This window comes from Apodemus sylvaticus, chromosome 1 (assembly GCF_947179515.1).
Source record: "Apodemus sylvaticus chromosome 1, mApoSyl1.1, whole genome shotgun sequence".
Taxonomy (NCBI): Eukaryota; Metazoa; Chordata; class Mammalia; order Rodentia; family Muridae; genus Apodemus; species Apodemus sylvaticus.
In genome coordinates, this window is record NC_067472.1 from 62,048,477 (window position 1) to 62,063,500 (window position 15,024).

Sequence of the window (15,024 nt, forward strand, 5' to 3'; positions counted from 1 at the left end):
TATATGGATTGATGAGCAGTGGGGAGGGCTGACGGATGACCTCTCTCACCATGGAGATTAAATATCAATTCCTCAGAAAATGTGTACTGGGTTTCCTTCTACTTTTCTTTCTTATAGGTTACAAAGCTTTCTCATCTATCTGGATTCCCTTACATGATTTTCCAGCTTTACAGTGAGGGCCCAAATGCTGGAAAAGAGGCACTGGAGTGGCTCTTTCCCACCCTGGGGGGATGATTTTGAGTGCTGTTGATTAATGAGACAATGGTTCAGAGGGCTGAAAGAAGCTGGACACACTACACCCAGATAGAAAAGGATACTGACAACCCAATCGCTACACTTGTATGGCAGGAAGGCCAGCAGTCGAAGTGGGTTCATTCTGCTTGAAGGTATTACAGGGATGTACTTACATGTTCTTCCTCTTGCAGGACAAGATGGCCATATTGCAAGTCCTTGTCCCTTCTTCTTCTTTTTTTTTGGGGGGGGGGAATTTGTTTTTTTTCCAAGACAGAGTTTCTCTGTATAGCCCCGGCTGTCCTGGAACTCACTCTTGTAGACCAGGCTGGCCTCAAACTCAGAAATCCGCCTGCCTCTGCCTCCCAGAGTGCTAGGATTACAGGCATGTGCCACCACAGCCCGGCTGTCCTTGTCCCTTCTGTTCCTATCCACCAAGGAACTAAGGCAAGGATCCCCTAAATTACCTCACTTCTCCCCAGGTCCAGCGTTGCTCTCTTCCTGCTGCCCGTGGATTTGAACAGGGAACTCTCAGCTACTCCTCCAGCAGCATGTCTGCCTGCATGCCACCATGCTCCCCACCATGATGATAATGGACGAAAGTAAGCCAACCCCAATGAAATGCTTTCTTTTATAAGAGTTGCTGTGGCCATGGTGTCTCTTCACAGTAGTAGAACAGTGATATCTCCTAATGAGAAAGGTCAGAGGAGGATTGGAATTCTTGGGAAATGTGTCTGGATGCCAGGGCCTCTGTGTCTTTAAGAAGATTCACTGTTCTAGCCTGAATATTGCCAGGGCAGGTGTCTGCTCTAATTGTGCTGAACCATTCTATGAAACCTGTGCCTTGGTCCAGTTGGCCGTCCCTTTCATTACTGCACACTGCCAAGCTATCCCAAGACCAGCCCAATTGTCTCCTAGAAAAAGGGACCTGATGACATCAGGAGAGTCACGTGACCTTAATGATTCCATTGGCATGCCCAGAGGAGCTCCTGATGAGTATAAAGCCAGAAACCAAGAACAGTGGGATTTGAATCAGTGCTACCCTGGTGATTTATGTGCACTACCACCAAAAAAGGACTATGTATTACATTAGGGACACTACACTAGGGACACTTGTCAAAGGTGAGACAGACCAGCCAATGCCACCAACACAATGGGAGCAGAACTGAGCCCTAAACAGAAAAAGTGGGGGTTTATGTGATGCCAGGTGGCCAGTGGGGTGGGCTGGAGAGATGGCCTGGCAGTTCAGAACACTTGCTGTTCTTGCAGAAAAACTGAGTTTGGTTCCCAGCACCCACACACAGCAGGTAGCTCACAACTGTCTGTAACTCCAGCTCCAAGAAATCTGATGGTCTCTTTTAGCCTCCATGGATATTGCAGATATGTGACACACATACCTCTCATCACATTTCCAAATGTTTCCAGAGCTTTCCCCTTTCGGGGATGAAGAGAGACATAAGGATCCTCCTGCTTCAGCCTCCCGAGTGCTAAGGTTAAGGAACTGACTCACCATGCCTAGCCCAAGTGTGATTTTTCAATCCTACATTTTTATTGCATCTTCTTTCTGTGGGTTCTCAGCCACCCTCTGCATGTGTAACCTACCACACAGCCCCTCTGCCCTCGCTCTCCAGAGCAGAGACAGGTATGTGCTGACCCCCACTCCCATCGGTATAAGGCAGAACAGCAACTGCAAAGTGTCACCTGCAGCGGTCCACCCCCAAGTCCCCCAATCTGGAGCTCTTGTCACCCACCTCCAAAGTAGGACCCGAAATGGAGATGGGTTTTGTTGGTAGGGACCAGTGACCTCAGGAGAGGGGAGGGGCATATAAGAAAAGGAGGATGTGTCAGGTGGGCAAGACACACGGACTAGGACACACACTATCCCACATGTGGTCCTACTTGCAGGTGAGGGGCTGGCCATTGTACCCTGGCCAGCATGGCCTCTTATTTGCCTAGAACACGGTGCCACAAAGGGCAGTGTGGGAAGTTAGCAGCCAACCTCAGAGCTGCTTGCTGAACACCTGGAATGGGTAGGGTGCCAGTGGTACCTACCAAGGCATCCCTGGAGACTCCCTGCACCACATACCCCTTGAGTGTGAGTTTCCTTGAGGTTCTAAGGCCAGTACTGAAGGAGGAGGCTCTGAGGCCCTTGACTAGACTAGGCAGCTCTTCTGGCTCTTCCCTCCTAAGCTATGAAGTAGGACAGTGGCTCAGCAGGGCTCCACCTCCCTGGCCACGGCAGGTAGGTTCAGGTGGGGCATCCTCACACCCACAGTCTCCTAGTCTGGCAGGCTCTAGGCACACTTGCTGCCCGGGGTGGTGTCTGTCTGAACCTGCAGGCCTGGGTGGACACGGCTGAGGACGTACGCCTCGGCGGCTGTGGGGTTGTCATTGCCTGAGGGTACCCACTGCAGGAGTGGCTAGGTGTTGCTGGATCTGTGGGCGTGGCTGTGGGGATGTGAGCCTGCGTGTGGCTAGAAGGGCTGGGCACGTGTCTCCATGCTTGTACATGCCTGCGTGTGGCCGCATGAGGCAATGCATACTTGTGTGTGACTATATTTGTCTCTGTGTGGCCATGCGTATCTATGCGTGGCTGTATATGACTGGCACTGAGTTCCTGGTCCCAGGTTAGGCAATGTCTCCCTGTGGTCACAGTGAGTGACAAGCTATGCTAAGCACTTAGAAGTCTATGTCCAAGTCCCTGCTTGTTAGCAAGTGGCAGACATTTATAGCAAAGAACGAGGAAGGAGACACAGCTCGGGATCCCAGAGAACCTTGGTGTTCACAATGGCCATGGCATACATGGACATAAATGTCTGCTGCAGATCCCCTCCTGCCCTGGACTGCCCACTCAAGGGGCTATGAAAAGAGGCCACGGTGGTCTGTGATGCTATCTGGCCCAGGATGGAGGAAGCATCTGTTGGCTTCCTCCATTCTCTGTCTGGCTCAGGGTTTTACCTGTGAGTAGGGTACCAGTAGGCCACCACCCTGAACATTTCCTAAACTCAGCATGTTCCCCTTCAGAGGCCAGATAGCTGCTTGTCTGTTGCTACCCCCTACTCCACTGATATTTACTTGCGTACCTTGTCTGTGGCTGGGACACAGATGTGGCCAGGGGTGAATAGGGTCCCTAGGTGGCTCATAACCCAAGAGCCCATCAGATGTAGGGCCTATATAACCTCAAACTAACCCAAGGCCCCTGCCCCTTTCCACCTGATGCAGGGCAGTGTGTGACTTGTGATTGTGGAGGATTAGTGTGAAGAGCAGATCCAGAGTCTGGCTGGGACATCTGAAGAGGGCTTCCCTACGGATTGGTGAGGGAGGAGCTATGTAAATAAGGATCAGCTAGGACTAACTCAGGCTGGATTTAACCTGTGCTAAAGTCCTGTGGGCTGCTGATCAGTGCTGGGGCTCCTCAGAGACAGAGGGGCTGGACTTGGATGTAACCCTTCAAATCCAGAAGATAGGCCTAGTGAGGAGATTTTTCTGTCTTTATTCAAGGCTGGTAGAGTCTCTAAGGATGGAGGAGGCATACATGGACATAAATGTCTGCTGCAGTCACTTGAACTTAAACTTCCAGGGGGATGGAAAAGCCCAAAGTCCATGTTCATGGCTTTTTTCATGGTGAATTTGGGCCAGATCCCCAGGGAGCAGCTGGCAGCAAGCCTACAGAGGTAGTAGGGGGCACCTGTTGGTGGGTAGTTGGAAAACCACAGTGTCGCTCCAAGCTCTGGAAACTCCAGTAAGGGAGGACCAGGCAGGGTCCACAACTGGGGAAGCTAGCCTTTGGGGTCAGGGTCCTGGGTATTCAGAGGGAACACAGCTGGGACCACAGTAGGAAGTTGTGGTCAGGAGCTCTGTGCAGCAGATGAGGCTGCATCTTCTCAGGGACCTGGGGAGGCACAGCTGGAGGAGGGAAGGAAAGGAGAGAAGAGGAAATAAATGGTCACAATGGCTGTGCCAGTCACCAGGTCTTGGCAGGGCCACTCTAGAAGTGTTGGAGGGATGGTTGGTGATTGGCACCATGATGAAGTGACAGGGATTCAGAGGTAACTCTTCATGCCCTCAGAATGTTAGGGTAAAGGAGGGTGGCTTGGTCCATGTGTGGTACCTAAGGTATTTGAGTAAAGAAACTGTTGAGATTCAGAAAGAATAGGGACCCTTGATTCCATTGCTGAGCTAGCCAGTGCGTATGTGTGGACCTTCAATGTCATTGCTTGAGCTAGGAAGCCAGCATATGGGGACCTTCTATGCCATTCCAGATCTAGGCAGCCAATATGTGTGCTAAGCTAAGCCGCCAGTGTTTGGGACTCTTGATGCTATCACTGAGCTAAGCAGCAAGTCACAACCAAAGTCACAGCCAAAGTCACAGTCAGGTACAACTTGGGATCTGTGCCACAGCCCCCACCCACAGCTTCCCCATCTGAGTGGGCCATTGGTGTTTTATATTAAGGGGAATTCTCACTACATAAGATCATCTCTTTTTCAAAGTGCACAACCCACTGGCAGGCAGTTAGTGTGTACAGGGAGCATAGCCATCTGCTCCTAGAACATGCTCATCCCAGAAGGATCCTCCCTCATTCCTTCACCTGCCCTTCAACCTCCTGGTAACTCCTGCTCTTTTTCCTGCCTCTGAGGACTTGCCTCTTTGGCATTAGTGCCATTGACAGTGTGTGGCCTTTTGCATCTGGCTGTTTTCACTGAACCATCATGAGTCAGAGGCTCAGCCCCATTGTAGTATATGTCAGAGCTTTAGCCTTTCTGTGTTTTTGATTTTTGAGTAATAGTTTTAGTGTGTAGCTCCATCTTTTGCTGAACTGAGTAATTTTTCACTGTGTGGTTCTGCCTCTCATTGGTTCATGAACACTCAGGAGCTTTTCTCTTCTGTTTAATGCTTTGAGCATCGCAGCAGGTGTAGCAGCCTCCCTGGTTTTGCTTCCTGTGACTGCACATCTAGAATGGTCCTGTTATATGGTAACCCTGTGTTGCCTACCATGGAAGCTTGCATGATCTTGAGTTCTCACTGTGTATGAGGTCTTCTTGCTGATATTTTATTTTACTCTATATCTCTATATCTATATCTATATCTATATCTATATCTATATCTATATCTATATCTATATCTATATCTATATCTATATCTATATCTATAGTGTTTTCTCTGCATGCATTTATGCACACCACATGCATGCCTACTGCCCATGGAGACCAGAAGAGAGTACAGGTATCCTGGAACTGTAGTTACACAGATGTCTGTAAGCTAGCATGTAGGTGCAAGAAATGTAGTTCTTATGGAAGAGCGGCCAGTGCTCTAAGCCAGGAAGCCATGTCTGTAGCTCTTTACATATCTGCTACTGTCTTTTGGGTTAGGGTAGCAGAGCAAGTGGCTGGGTCTCTAGGGTTAGAGCATCTTCCGCTGCCCCAGGCTCACACAGTCTGGCAACCTGCTTTGGGGATCAGGGGTACTAGGTGGGGATCAGTATCCCCTGTTTTTAGAACACAGGTAAATCCCCATAGCCATGTGGCTAGCCTTGGGGGCCCCAGCGCAGTACCCTGAGAGATGGGGGCTGCCATGCCTAGGCCTTTTCTGGCTCCTTATTCTGGTCTCAGAGAGAGCTTTCTTCCCTGGATTAACCATTAACAGGCAGGTCTACCACTGGGTTGCAGACAATGGCCTGTTTGTTGGGAGGCCCAAGGACTTGTAGGGCCCTGGCACAGGCATCAAAGCTCCATGATTAAGTCTATTAGAGACAGGATTTGTGCAAACAGAGACAGGTGCAGGGGCCAGGCCAGCTGCTAGGCTACAAACCGCCCTTGCTTAGCCGAGCCTGCTCACCAAAGATGGCCAACATCAGTCATTTCTGAGCACAGATGTGAGGAGTGGGTGTCCCAAGCTAGGGAACTGCCTACTCACACCCATTCACCTGACCTGCCTGGGGCATGGACAGACCAGAGAAGCAGCCCCAGGAGTAGGGCTGGGAACAGGGCACTTGATGGCCATCCTCCAGGCCAGCTTTGTTTAGAAGGGATCCTTGAGGGAAGCACTGGAGCCTCAGCTAACAAGGGGTGCCTTCATGAAGCCTCTTGGACCTGTAACCTGGTCCTAACCCCAGGAGGTTTGCAGGTGCCTCATCCTTCAGTCCTGGGAATTTCTGAGCCCTCAGCCCTGTACCAAATTCAGATGTCAGGTAGAGTAGAATACTGTGTGGACCTGTGGGTGGGTGGCTACTCTGACAGGTACATAGCCTGGTCTAACCCATGTGGAGGCACCTCAGGCAAACTTGGTACTGGCAGCTCTTGAGAGCCTTGATGCGACAAATTGCTTTTGGGCTATGTGCAAATGCAGAGCAATGGACCTGAGCAGACAGATGAACCAGGAATTCACTTTCCAGACCAGCCCATGTGGGCAGGGCTGGTCTCGGTGCTGGGCTGTGAATGAAAGTAGGGGACAGTGACAGTCCTTTTATATCCTAACTCAGAGATGATGTCATCATTTCTGCTGCATCCTATTGGCTAGAAGGTAGCAATACATTCTGCTGCTTTCAACATCAGAATGTTGGTAGTGTCCTTGGAACTAGATGGAGAGCAAATGTGGAAAGTTCCCAGTGCAAGGCGGCCCACCAGCTGATGTCAAAGGCTGCTGCTGGAAGGTTAGGTGAATCTGGCATGCTTGCAGAAACAAGGGACCAGAATGTAGCCCCTTATCTTCAGCAGGTAGCAACTGCTCCCCAGAGAACTGATGATGTCATCTGTCCAGGCAGGCCACGAGATGCTAAAGCTTGTAGAGGCCTCCACTTTGGGCCAAGTTCAGTACCCCTCTCCCTGCTTGTTTATTTACTCCTTTGGCCCTGGAGATAATTTGTCACATGGAATCCAACATCCATCCCATGCCCACTCTGCCCTGAGGTCTTAGAGATGAGATAGAATGGAGACATGGGGGGGGGGTCTTCCTTGTCACACAGGGACACAGGGGAGATGTAGGCTTGGACTCCAATCATAGGCCTGACCTGATCAGTGTGGCCTTGGGAAAGGGTGAATGAAGTGGAAACAAGTTCCAGTTTCTTTGGAAAGTTATGTCAAACGATGTTTTGCTGTGTAGCACAGATGAAAGGATATCTTGCTAAAGCAATCATGTGAAAGAATGTTTTCCTGAAGCAGACACAGGTGAAAGGATGTCTTGCTAAAGCAAACACGTGAAAGGACCCAGGAGGAAGGAGTATAAATATGACCCTACAGACAGTGGGGGCTGAGCACTGAGCCGTGGTTTGGTTTGCTCTGTCTCGCTATTCTTCACTAAAGACATGTATGTATTGGTTGGCCTTACACAGTGTTGTTGAGCTCAACTTGTGATAATGCTGACACTGAGAGAAACTCACCCAAGAACTGCTTGTGAAGTTCCTGTGGTAGTTCATTGCTTCTGTGGTCTTGCCTTAGGCCAGCTGGCGAGCTTGGAGGTTTCTTCAGGATTGAACTGCAGCTGCCTGGTGTCTGCTTGCTGGAAGGACTGGGCTACAGTTGCTGGTTCAAGCCTATTGTCTGCTTGCTGAAAAGACTGGACTGTAGCTTCTGGATTATCCCTGGTGTCTGCCTGCCTAGAGGTGTCTGCAGCAGCTGAATAGTGTTTTGTGTTTGCTACGGGACTGAGAACTGTTGAGAAAGAAGATCACTCTCACCCCCGGAAGAACTATTGCTGAACAGGTCCACTTCCCCGTAGCCTAATAACTTTTCTACAACCTCTGCTGGGTGGTGGGTTAGAAGAGAGGTTGAAGACTTATTCAAAGTCAGTTGCAAAAAAATGTATGCCTACAGGTGAACATCTGGTTCCTGGGGTGAGTAGATGCCAATCTGGAGACTACCTCTGGGATGGGACTAGTGTGACTTGAATTTCATTCTTGGCATCAGAGGTTGGCCTTTGAGAAGAAGGACGCCCATATTGGGGGGATACAGAAAAGAACCGAGAGAGAGAGAGAGAGAGAGAGAGAGAGAGAGAGAGAGAGAGTGAGAGAGAGAGTGTGTGTGTGTGTGTATGTATGTGTGAGAGAGAGTGAGTGTGTGTGTGAGAGAGTGAGTGAGTGTGTGTGAGAGTGAGTGAGTGTGAGTCTATTATCCAGTGGTCTAGGGCTGAGTAATCTGGAGTGCCTTAATTCCTCCCTGCCTTCCGTGGTACGGACATGCTCACTCTAAGCCGTGGCCAGGCCTTAGACTTCATGAGCTATGAGAACTGCAGAGTGAAGGGCATGTGCTTGGAGCCGAAGGGTCCCTCATCACCTCTTTCCTGAATGGGGTCTAGCTCTCACTTCTCCCTTTGCTCTGACAGGAGAATCTTGGTGCTTCAGTAGCTGGCAGCTGCTCCAGCTCTGCTAGTCCTTCTCCATCCCATCGCCATCTGTGTCCCAGCTCAAATGCTCAGCCTTGCCTGCTGTCCTCCCTCTGGAACCCAGTAAGCCATGTACTGGGGCCCATCCACGCAGCCTCTGCTCCTATCTTGTTTTAGCATACCCTGTTCTCATCGCAGCCGCTTCTGGACCCCAGTGATGCTCTGTCAACTTCTCGCCAGCCTGTCTCCATTCCTTCAGGTCTCTAAGCCCTGCTTGCTGTGCCTTCATCTCGCTGCTGTGGCTACTCTCCCGGCCTCGGGCTGCTTGTAACCTCTAGGTCGTCTCCCCATCCTCTTACTTCTCACTACTCTCTCTGCTTCTTACGTCTGTGGGTAACTGATGACCTCCCCTGGGAAGAGATGAGGTCAGAAGGAGCCCTGCTGCCACGATCTGTGGACAAGCAGAGACCTGCAGCCGCTGGCAGCCTTTATGCAACCCACAGGGCATCCCATCCTGGGATGGGTTATTTCTGGAATGTGAGCCAATGCCCTCAGCATCCTTGGTAGGTAGAGGTGGGGGTGACCACAGTTTCTGCTTAGCAACCAGCTTCCTGAAGGGAAGGCCCTGCTGGCAGAACTAGGCCACCATAGGGCTGCTTGGGAAATGGTGGAGCCCAATGGGCTTGGGAAATAGGAACCTCCACTGGGCTTAGGGTACCTGTATCCTCTGGGTTGGAGTACCAATCTTATTACTTCTAAGCCTCTCCTCCCAGAATTCTCACTTGAAGGACTGTCCCCAGACTTTCCTGGGTTCCAGGCTATGGCTCAGTCAGTCTGCTGTTTCTGGGGTTCCTGGGAGAATACCTTGTGCCTCCTCAGGCTGGCTGGCTCACTGACTGCAAGGCATGCTGGGGCCCATAACCTACACGAGTAGCGGCTGTAAGCATTGCTGAGAACTGTTATTGGGGTCTGAGGCCCTGGTGTCCCTATCTTATTTCCTATGTGGATGAGAACCAGGTTGGAGCAAGTGTGGGTCTCTTTCCCCGAAGTCCAGAAACTCTCCTCTCACCTGTCTCTCTGCCTTTCTTCCTACCCCGTCAGTCACGAACACACTTTACTGCTGCCTCAGGGTCTTTGACAGCTCCACCCTGTGTCGGGAGACACCTGGTGTAGTCTGATCCTAAGGAGAGAGTATCCTTGGTGTGTGTGGGGAGGGGGAGGGGGCTGAACAGCTGAAAGTCTCGGAGAGCTGGGAGTTTGAGCTGACTGAAAGTGTGGGTACTAGAAGGGCCTGAGAACTGGAGGGGAGGCTAGGAAGTAGAGGCCTGTAGGTAGAGCGAGGCTGGCATGTAGGATGTTGGGAGCTGAGGCAGGAGGCAGAGCAGCTTGAAAGGCGTGGGCTTTTCCTTGAGTCACTGGCCCCCTCCCCCAGGATAGTGAGGTCAGGTGCAGTACTGTCCAAGAAGCCAGTTAGTGATTCCTCGCTCTCTGCCCTCGAAAACCAGAAAGCAGGTGGCCAGAGGGTTCCTGCTCCTGGCTACAACTTCCAACCTGGCCTTGTTCCTGGTGGGAGTAAGAGGGTAATCGTCTGCTTTCATGGCTGTACGAAGGCCTCACATCTGGACCCCGGCCCCTTAGGCCTAACCATTGCTTGGAAGCATCTGGAAGGCCTGAAGCAGTCCATCCATCAGATACACTAGGAATGAGCTTGGAGGAGATGGACCTCTTGTGCCAAGGCAGAACTGAAGCAGGAGTTTCCACTGGGTAGGTGGGTGTGGACCTACCGCCTGGGCCTTCTCCGTTTGACCCTGTGGATATCATTAGCCCCCCGACCTCACGCTCTAGAGTTAAATGGGAAGTACCCTGCTCTAGGGCTATGGAGAGAAGAACTCCATAATGGGTCAGTCCCTGGTCTGGTCCACAGGAGAGCCCATCAAGGGGCTCCTCTAAGGTGCTTCCCATGGAGCTCCTGTGCTGCTGTGGGTAAAGGCACCTGGGCCTCATGCCTTGGGAGCCTATTTCATGCTAACCAGGGGAGACCAGTTAAGGCAGCTGATTTTTCGGGGTATTCACCTTAGAGTATATGGCCTTGTAATGGTGGAAGTAAAGCTAACAGCTCAGCCTGCTGTTGCTGCTGCTGCTGCTACTGTACCAAGGGTTTGCTGGGGACCCTTGTGGGCACTGTAAAACCTGGGAAAGAGGCCTATGGAGGATGTGCTAGATGGCAAGAGTCTTCTCCAGGGATCCCAGATTGACTCAACCCTAATCCTAACTGGTGGTCTTGAAGTAAGTTTGGCTTGGCCCAAGGAGGCCCCCCTATACAGTGCCCTTAACTCCAGACTTCCCATAGGAAACAAGGCCCTCAACTCAAGAGGCAGGTAGAACCCATTTAAGGAGTTCCCAAGAACCCCAAGGGTGTAGCCTCAGGCCAGAGACTCAGGCATTGTGGAGGCCTCTAGTGGCCTCATGGGTGGGGTTGACCCTATGGGGGCCTCTATGGAACTCATGGGTGGGATTAGCACTGTGGGGGCCTCTGCTGGCCTCATGGGTGGGGTTGGCCCCTGGGCCCACCCTGGCCACTCCCTCTGGGTCAGAGTTCTGGGCATCCCCTTGCTTGTCTGGGCTACCCGCCACTTGGGGTGGGGCCCTTTAATGTCCCCGACTCTTCAGGAGTGGCTCTGCAGCTTTCTCGGCCCTTTGAAGCCGGTACTAGCCTTTGGTTCATTCACAGCCAACAAGAGCTGACGTCCACCCTAGAATATAGTAGGTAGTTTGAGGTTGTGAGCACTGGGCAGCTCCCCTCCCCAACCTTGATATCTTTCCCTATGCTAGGCAGAGCCTATGTGTGTGGGAGGATGTTACTTGGGGGGAGGGATAGAGGACACAGTGGGACTATTTCTGATACTGTAGTATAGCAGGCAGTATCTATCATGGGGGAGCTGCCAAGAGTCTCACTGACTCACTGATACCAGACTTTTAGGTGAAGAAACCAACTTGCAGGCCAGTAGGGCCAGAGCCTCTACTAGTGGAGCCATCCAGGCCAAGGGTAGGGAGGGAGAAATGGGGATCAGGAGGCTGTCCCCATCACAGGCTGCTTCATTCCCCAGCCCCTCAAGGGTGTGGGAAGCCAGGCCCAAGAGAGAGCCCCCCCCTAATCAGAGCTGCAGCCTGTCACCCCACCCGTTCTGGCTGAGATGGGGATATGGCCATAAACTCTCTGTTCCCCTGAACAGAGAGGGATAAAAGCTTATGCCAATAAAATTATTGCTGATCAAAGCTGACTTATCTTTTCTTTTTGCTATAAAATTACAGAATAAAAAAAAAAGGCAGCTTCCTTATGTGGCTCAGGGCTTCCTGGCCAGGGTGGCCCCACCAACCTACTGCCCACACAGCAGTACAAACCTAGACAAAGTTGTAGGGAGCCTGGAGGTGATTTGTCCAAAGCCATTTACTGGCCATGTGCTCTGATGTTCTCTAGGGAGTGGACAGGATCACAGAAGAGCCTTGAGAGACAGAATGAGGCTGACTATAGGTCCCATGGCCTCCTGAATTGTCCCAGGTAGAGTGATGTCCCCCAGAACTGTGGAGGTCTACTGACCTACAGCAATACCCTCTAAACTCTGTAGATAACCCTCACTTCTGAGTCCCTAGAATTCTTTGATCTCTCTGGAACATGGGCCTGGAGAACCCACAACCACCTCTGTGTGGGTTCCATGAGGTTGATTTGGGTGCTCCCCCTTCTAGCAAGTCTCCATGAGGTTGATTTGGGTGCTCCCCCTTCTAGCCAGTCTCCAGAGGTTGATTTGGGTGCTCCCCCTTCTAGCCAGTCTCCTTCCTCTTGCTGCTCAGGCTCTAGCAGGTACCCATTGCTGATGGATGGAAACAATTCCATTTCTGGCCAGTCTTGAAGTCCTGGGGTTTACATCAGAGGTACTTGACCAGAAGTATGGGAGCTTGTACCTAAGAGCACCTCATCTGCTCACACATGTATACATGAGGGACATGAGCAAGTACTTGGGGCTCAGAACTTTATGCAGGACCCCAACCATGTGCCTTTCCCCAAATGTCCAGGTGATCCTGGACGTAGACACATGCAGGCAGCCACTCCATGTTTCTTATGCATACTCCATTCCACTCTAGCCCATGTCCGAGCTTGTTAGCATAGCTGACTGCTCCCCCCCCCCCTAAAAAAAATGAAGTTTCACACAGAGGGCTGAGGGTAAGATCTCCATCCCTGTCCCTGGATGTCCTCGCCCTAGAAGTCTTACCAGCATCTCTCATCTCCTACACCCCTCATCCCCTCCCCTGTGCTAGTGGGATATGGGAACAGTACAGACCAGGTACTAGGCAAAGGTGTGGTCCAGACTTTTTCTGCCAGTAGCAGGGGTAAGAAGGCCTTCCATTTCTGAGAAGTTTCCTAGAATGATGATTGTTCAGCCAGACCCAAGAGATGGGGCCATGGACAAGTAGAGGATTCCCAACATCTGAAAGTAGAGACACAGTTTCATGGGTACATTGTGAAGATCTGTGTCTCCCACTGTTTACTCCTCTACCCACCAATCTATCCTTCCACTCACCTTTGAATCCACCATTCTTCTATCTCTCCACTCATCTATCCCTCATCCATCCATCCATCCACATCCATCCATCCATCCATCCTTCCACCCACCCACCCACCCACCCATCCATCCACCCACCCATCCATCCATCCTTCCACCCACCCATCCATCCATCTATCCATCCATCCATCCATCCATCCATCCATCCATCCATCCATCCATCCACCCATCCTTCCATCCATCTATTCATCCATCCATCCATCCACCCATCCATCCATCCATCCTTCCACCCATCCTTCCATCCATCCTTCCACCCATCCATCCTTCCACCCATCCATCCATCCATCCATCCATCCATCCACCCATCCATCCATCCACCCATCCATCCTTCCATCCATCCATCCAGCCAGCCACCTATTCTCTCATTTGTCAGCCCATCCGTGTATCTTAATCCATATATTCATCTTTTCTATCCACCTATTGATCCTTCTCATCCTCCATCCATCCACCCATCCACTCACCAATCCATCTACTCACGTACCTGTAGGCATACATTTTTTGCAGTCTACTTTTAATAAGGATCAACTTCTCTTCTAGCCCCCCGCCCAGCAGAGGATAGTAGAAGAGAAAGGTTATTAGGATATGGAGGAGAGGGACCTGTTTAGCAATGGTTCTTTGGGGGCAAGCTTGACCTTCTTCTGGCAGCAGTTTAGTCCCATAGCAAACACCAAATAAAACTCGGCAACTACAGTCTAGTCCTTTAAGCAGGCAGACACGAGGCACAAATGCCAGCGGGCCTGAGGCTAGGCCTCTGATGTGGCAAGTTGCTGCAGGAACCTCCCAAACAGTTCTTGGGCAAGTTTCTCTCAGTGGTGGCATTACTACAAGTGGAGCTCAACAACGCTATGTAGGGCAAACCAATACATATGTGTCATTAGGGAAGACTAGCAAGACAGCGCAAACCAAACCAATACTCAGTGCTCATCTCCCACTGTCTGTGGGGTCAAATTTATACTCCTTCATCACAGGTCCTTTCACGTGTTTGCTATATCAAAAACATCCTTTCATCTGTGTCTGCTTCAGCAAAACATTCTTTCCTGTGTCTGTCTGCTTTAGCAAGATCTCCTTTCTCCTGTGTACCCCAGCAAAACATCATTTGACATAATTGACTTTCCAAAGAAAATAGAACTTTCCTACCTACTTTCCTATTCCACTTTACCTACTTATTTACCCTTCCATCCCCAGCCATTTATACTCCATCTGTTCACTCATCTCCCCAATGATCCATCCCAACCTTTTACCCATCCACCATGCATTCATCACCCATAATCCATCCATCATCCACCCATTCATCTACCTACCATCCATGCCAACCTTCCATTCATCCATAATCCATCATCCATCCATGCATCCACCTCCATCTATCCCTATTTTTCTCTCTCTCCACCAGTTCTCCCATGATCACAGGTGTCTGTGGGACTTATTTAAGCACCGGTATCTGATCTCTTCACTCTCACTATTAAGTGAGGCCATAACATTCTTGTCAGCTATGATATTTGGGGTCTGGTCCATAGACTCTGCAGCTGGTGAGGGGTGTATCACTAAGATGCTTCCAGGAGCTCTCTGCTCTGAACATGAAAACACTCTAAGGCTATTGGAGTGTCTTATTCATTCAGCTTCTTTGAAAATGCTTCATTTTTATCTTTCTGGGGCACTAATTTGGGGGAACTCACAGTTGTGTTGCGTTTGTGTGCTCTCCATACTCTACTGAAGTGCTGCATGTGTGTGCACAAGTACTCAACTAAAGAAGAGGGAACAGACAGTTTATGCTGAGAACAGGGAGAGAAGTTCTAAGCATCCTCTGGAGCAGGATGCAGAGAGCCCAGATTTGGGATCTTTTCCCAACCATGTGAACCC

At 50.7% G+C, this 15,024-nt stretch overlaps 1 protein-coding gene across 1 annotated transcript in view; it reads left to right on the forward strand.

Moving 5' to 3' along the window:
• The first annotated feature begins 7,673 nt into the window (after positions 1–7,673).
• The window catches only part of Th (tyrosine hydroxylase), a 39,990-nt gene continuing 32,639 nt past the window's right edge, over positions 7,674–15,024 (forward strand). Inside the window, exon 1 of the mRNA XM_052173601.1 lies at positions 7,674–8,060. Within this exon, the coding sequence (XP_052029561.1) occupies positions 8,031–8,060 (30 nt within the window). The 5' untranslated portion in view covers positions 7,674–8,030. The remainder of the gene's footprint in view (positions 8,061–15,024) is intronic.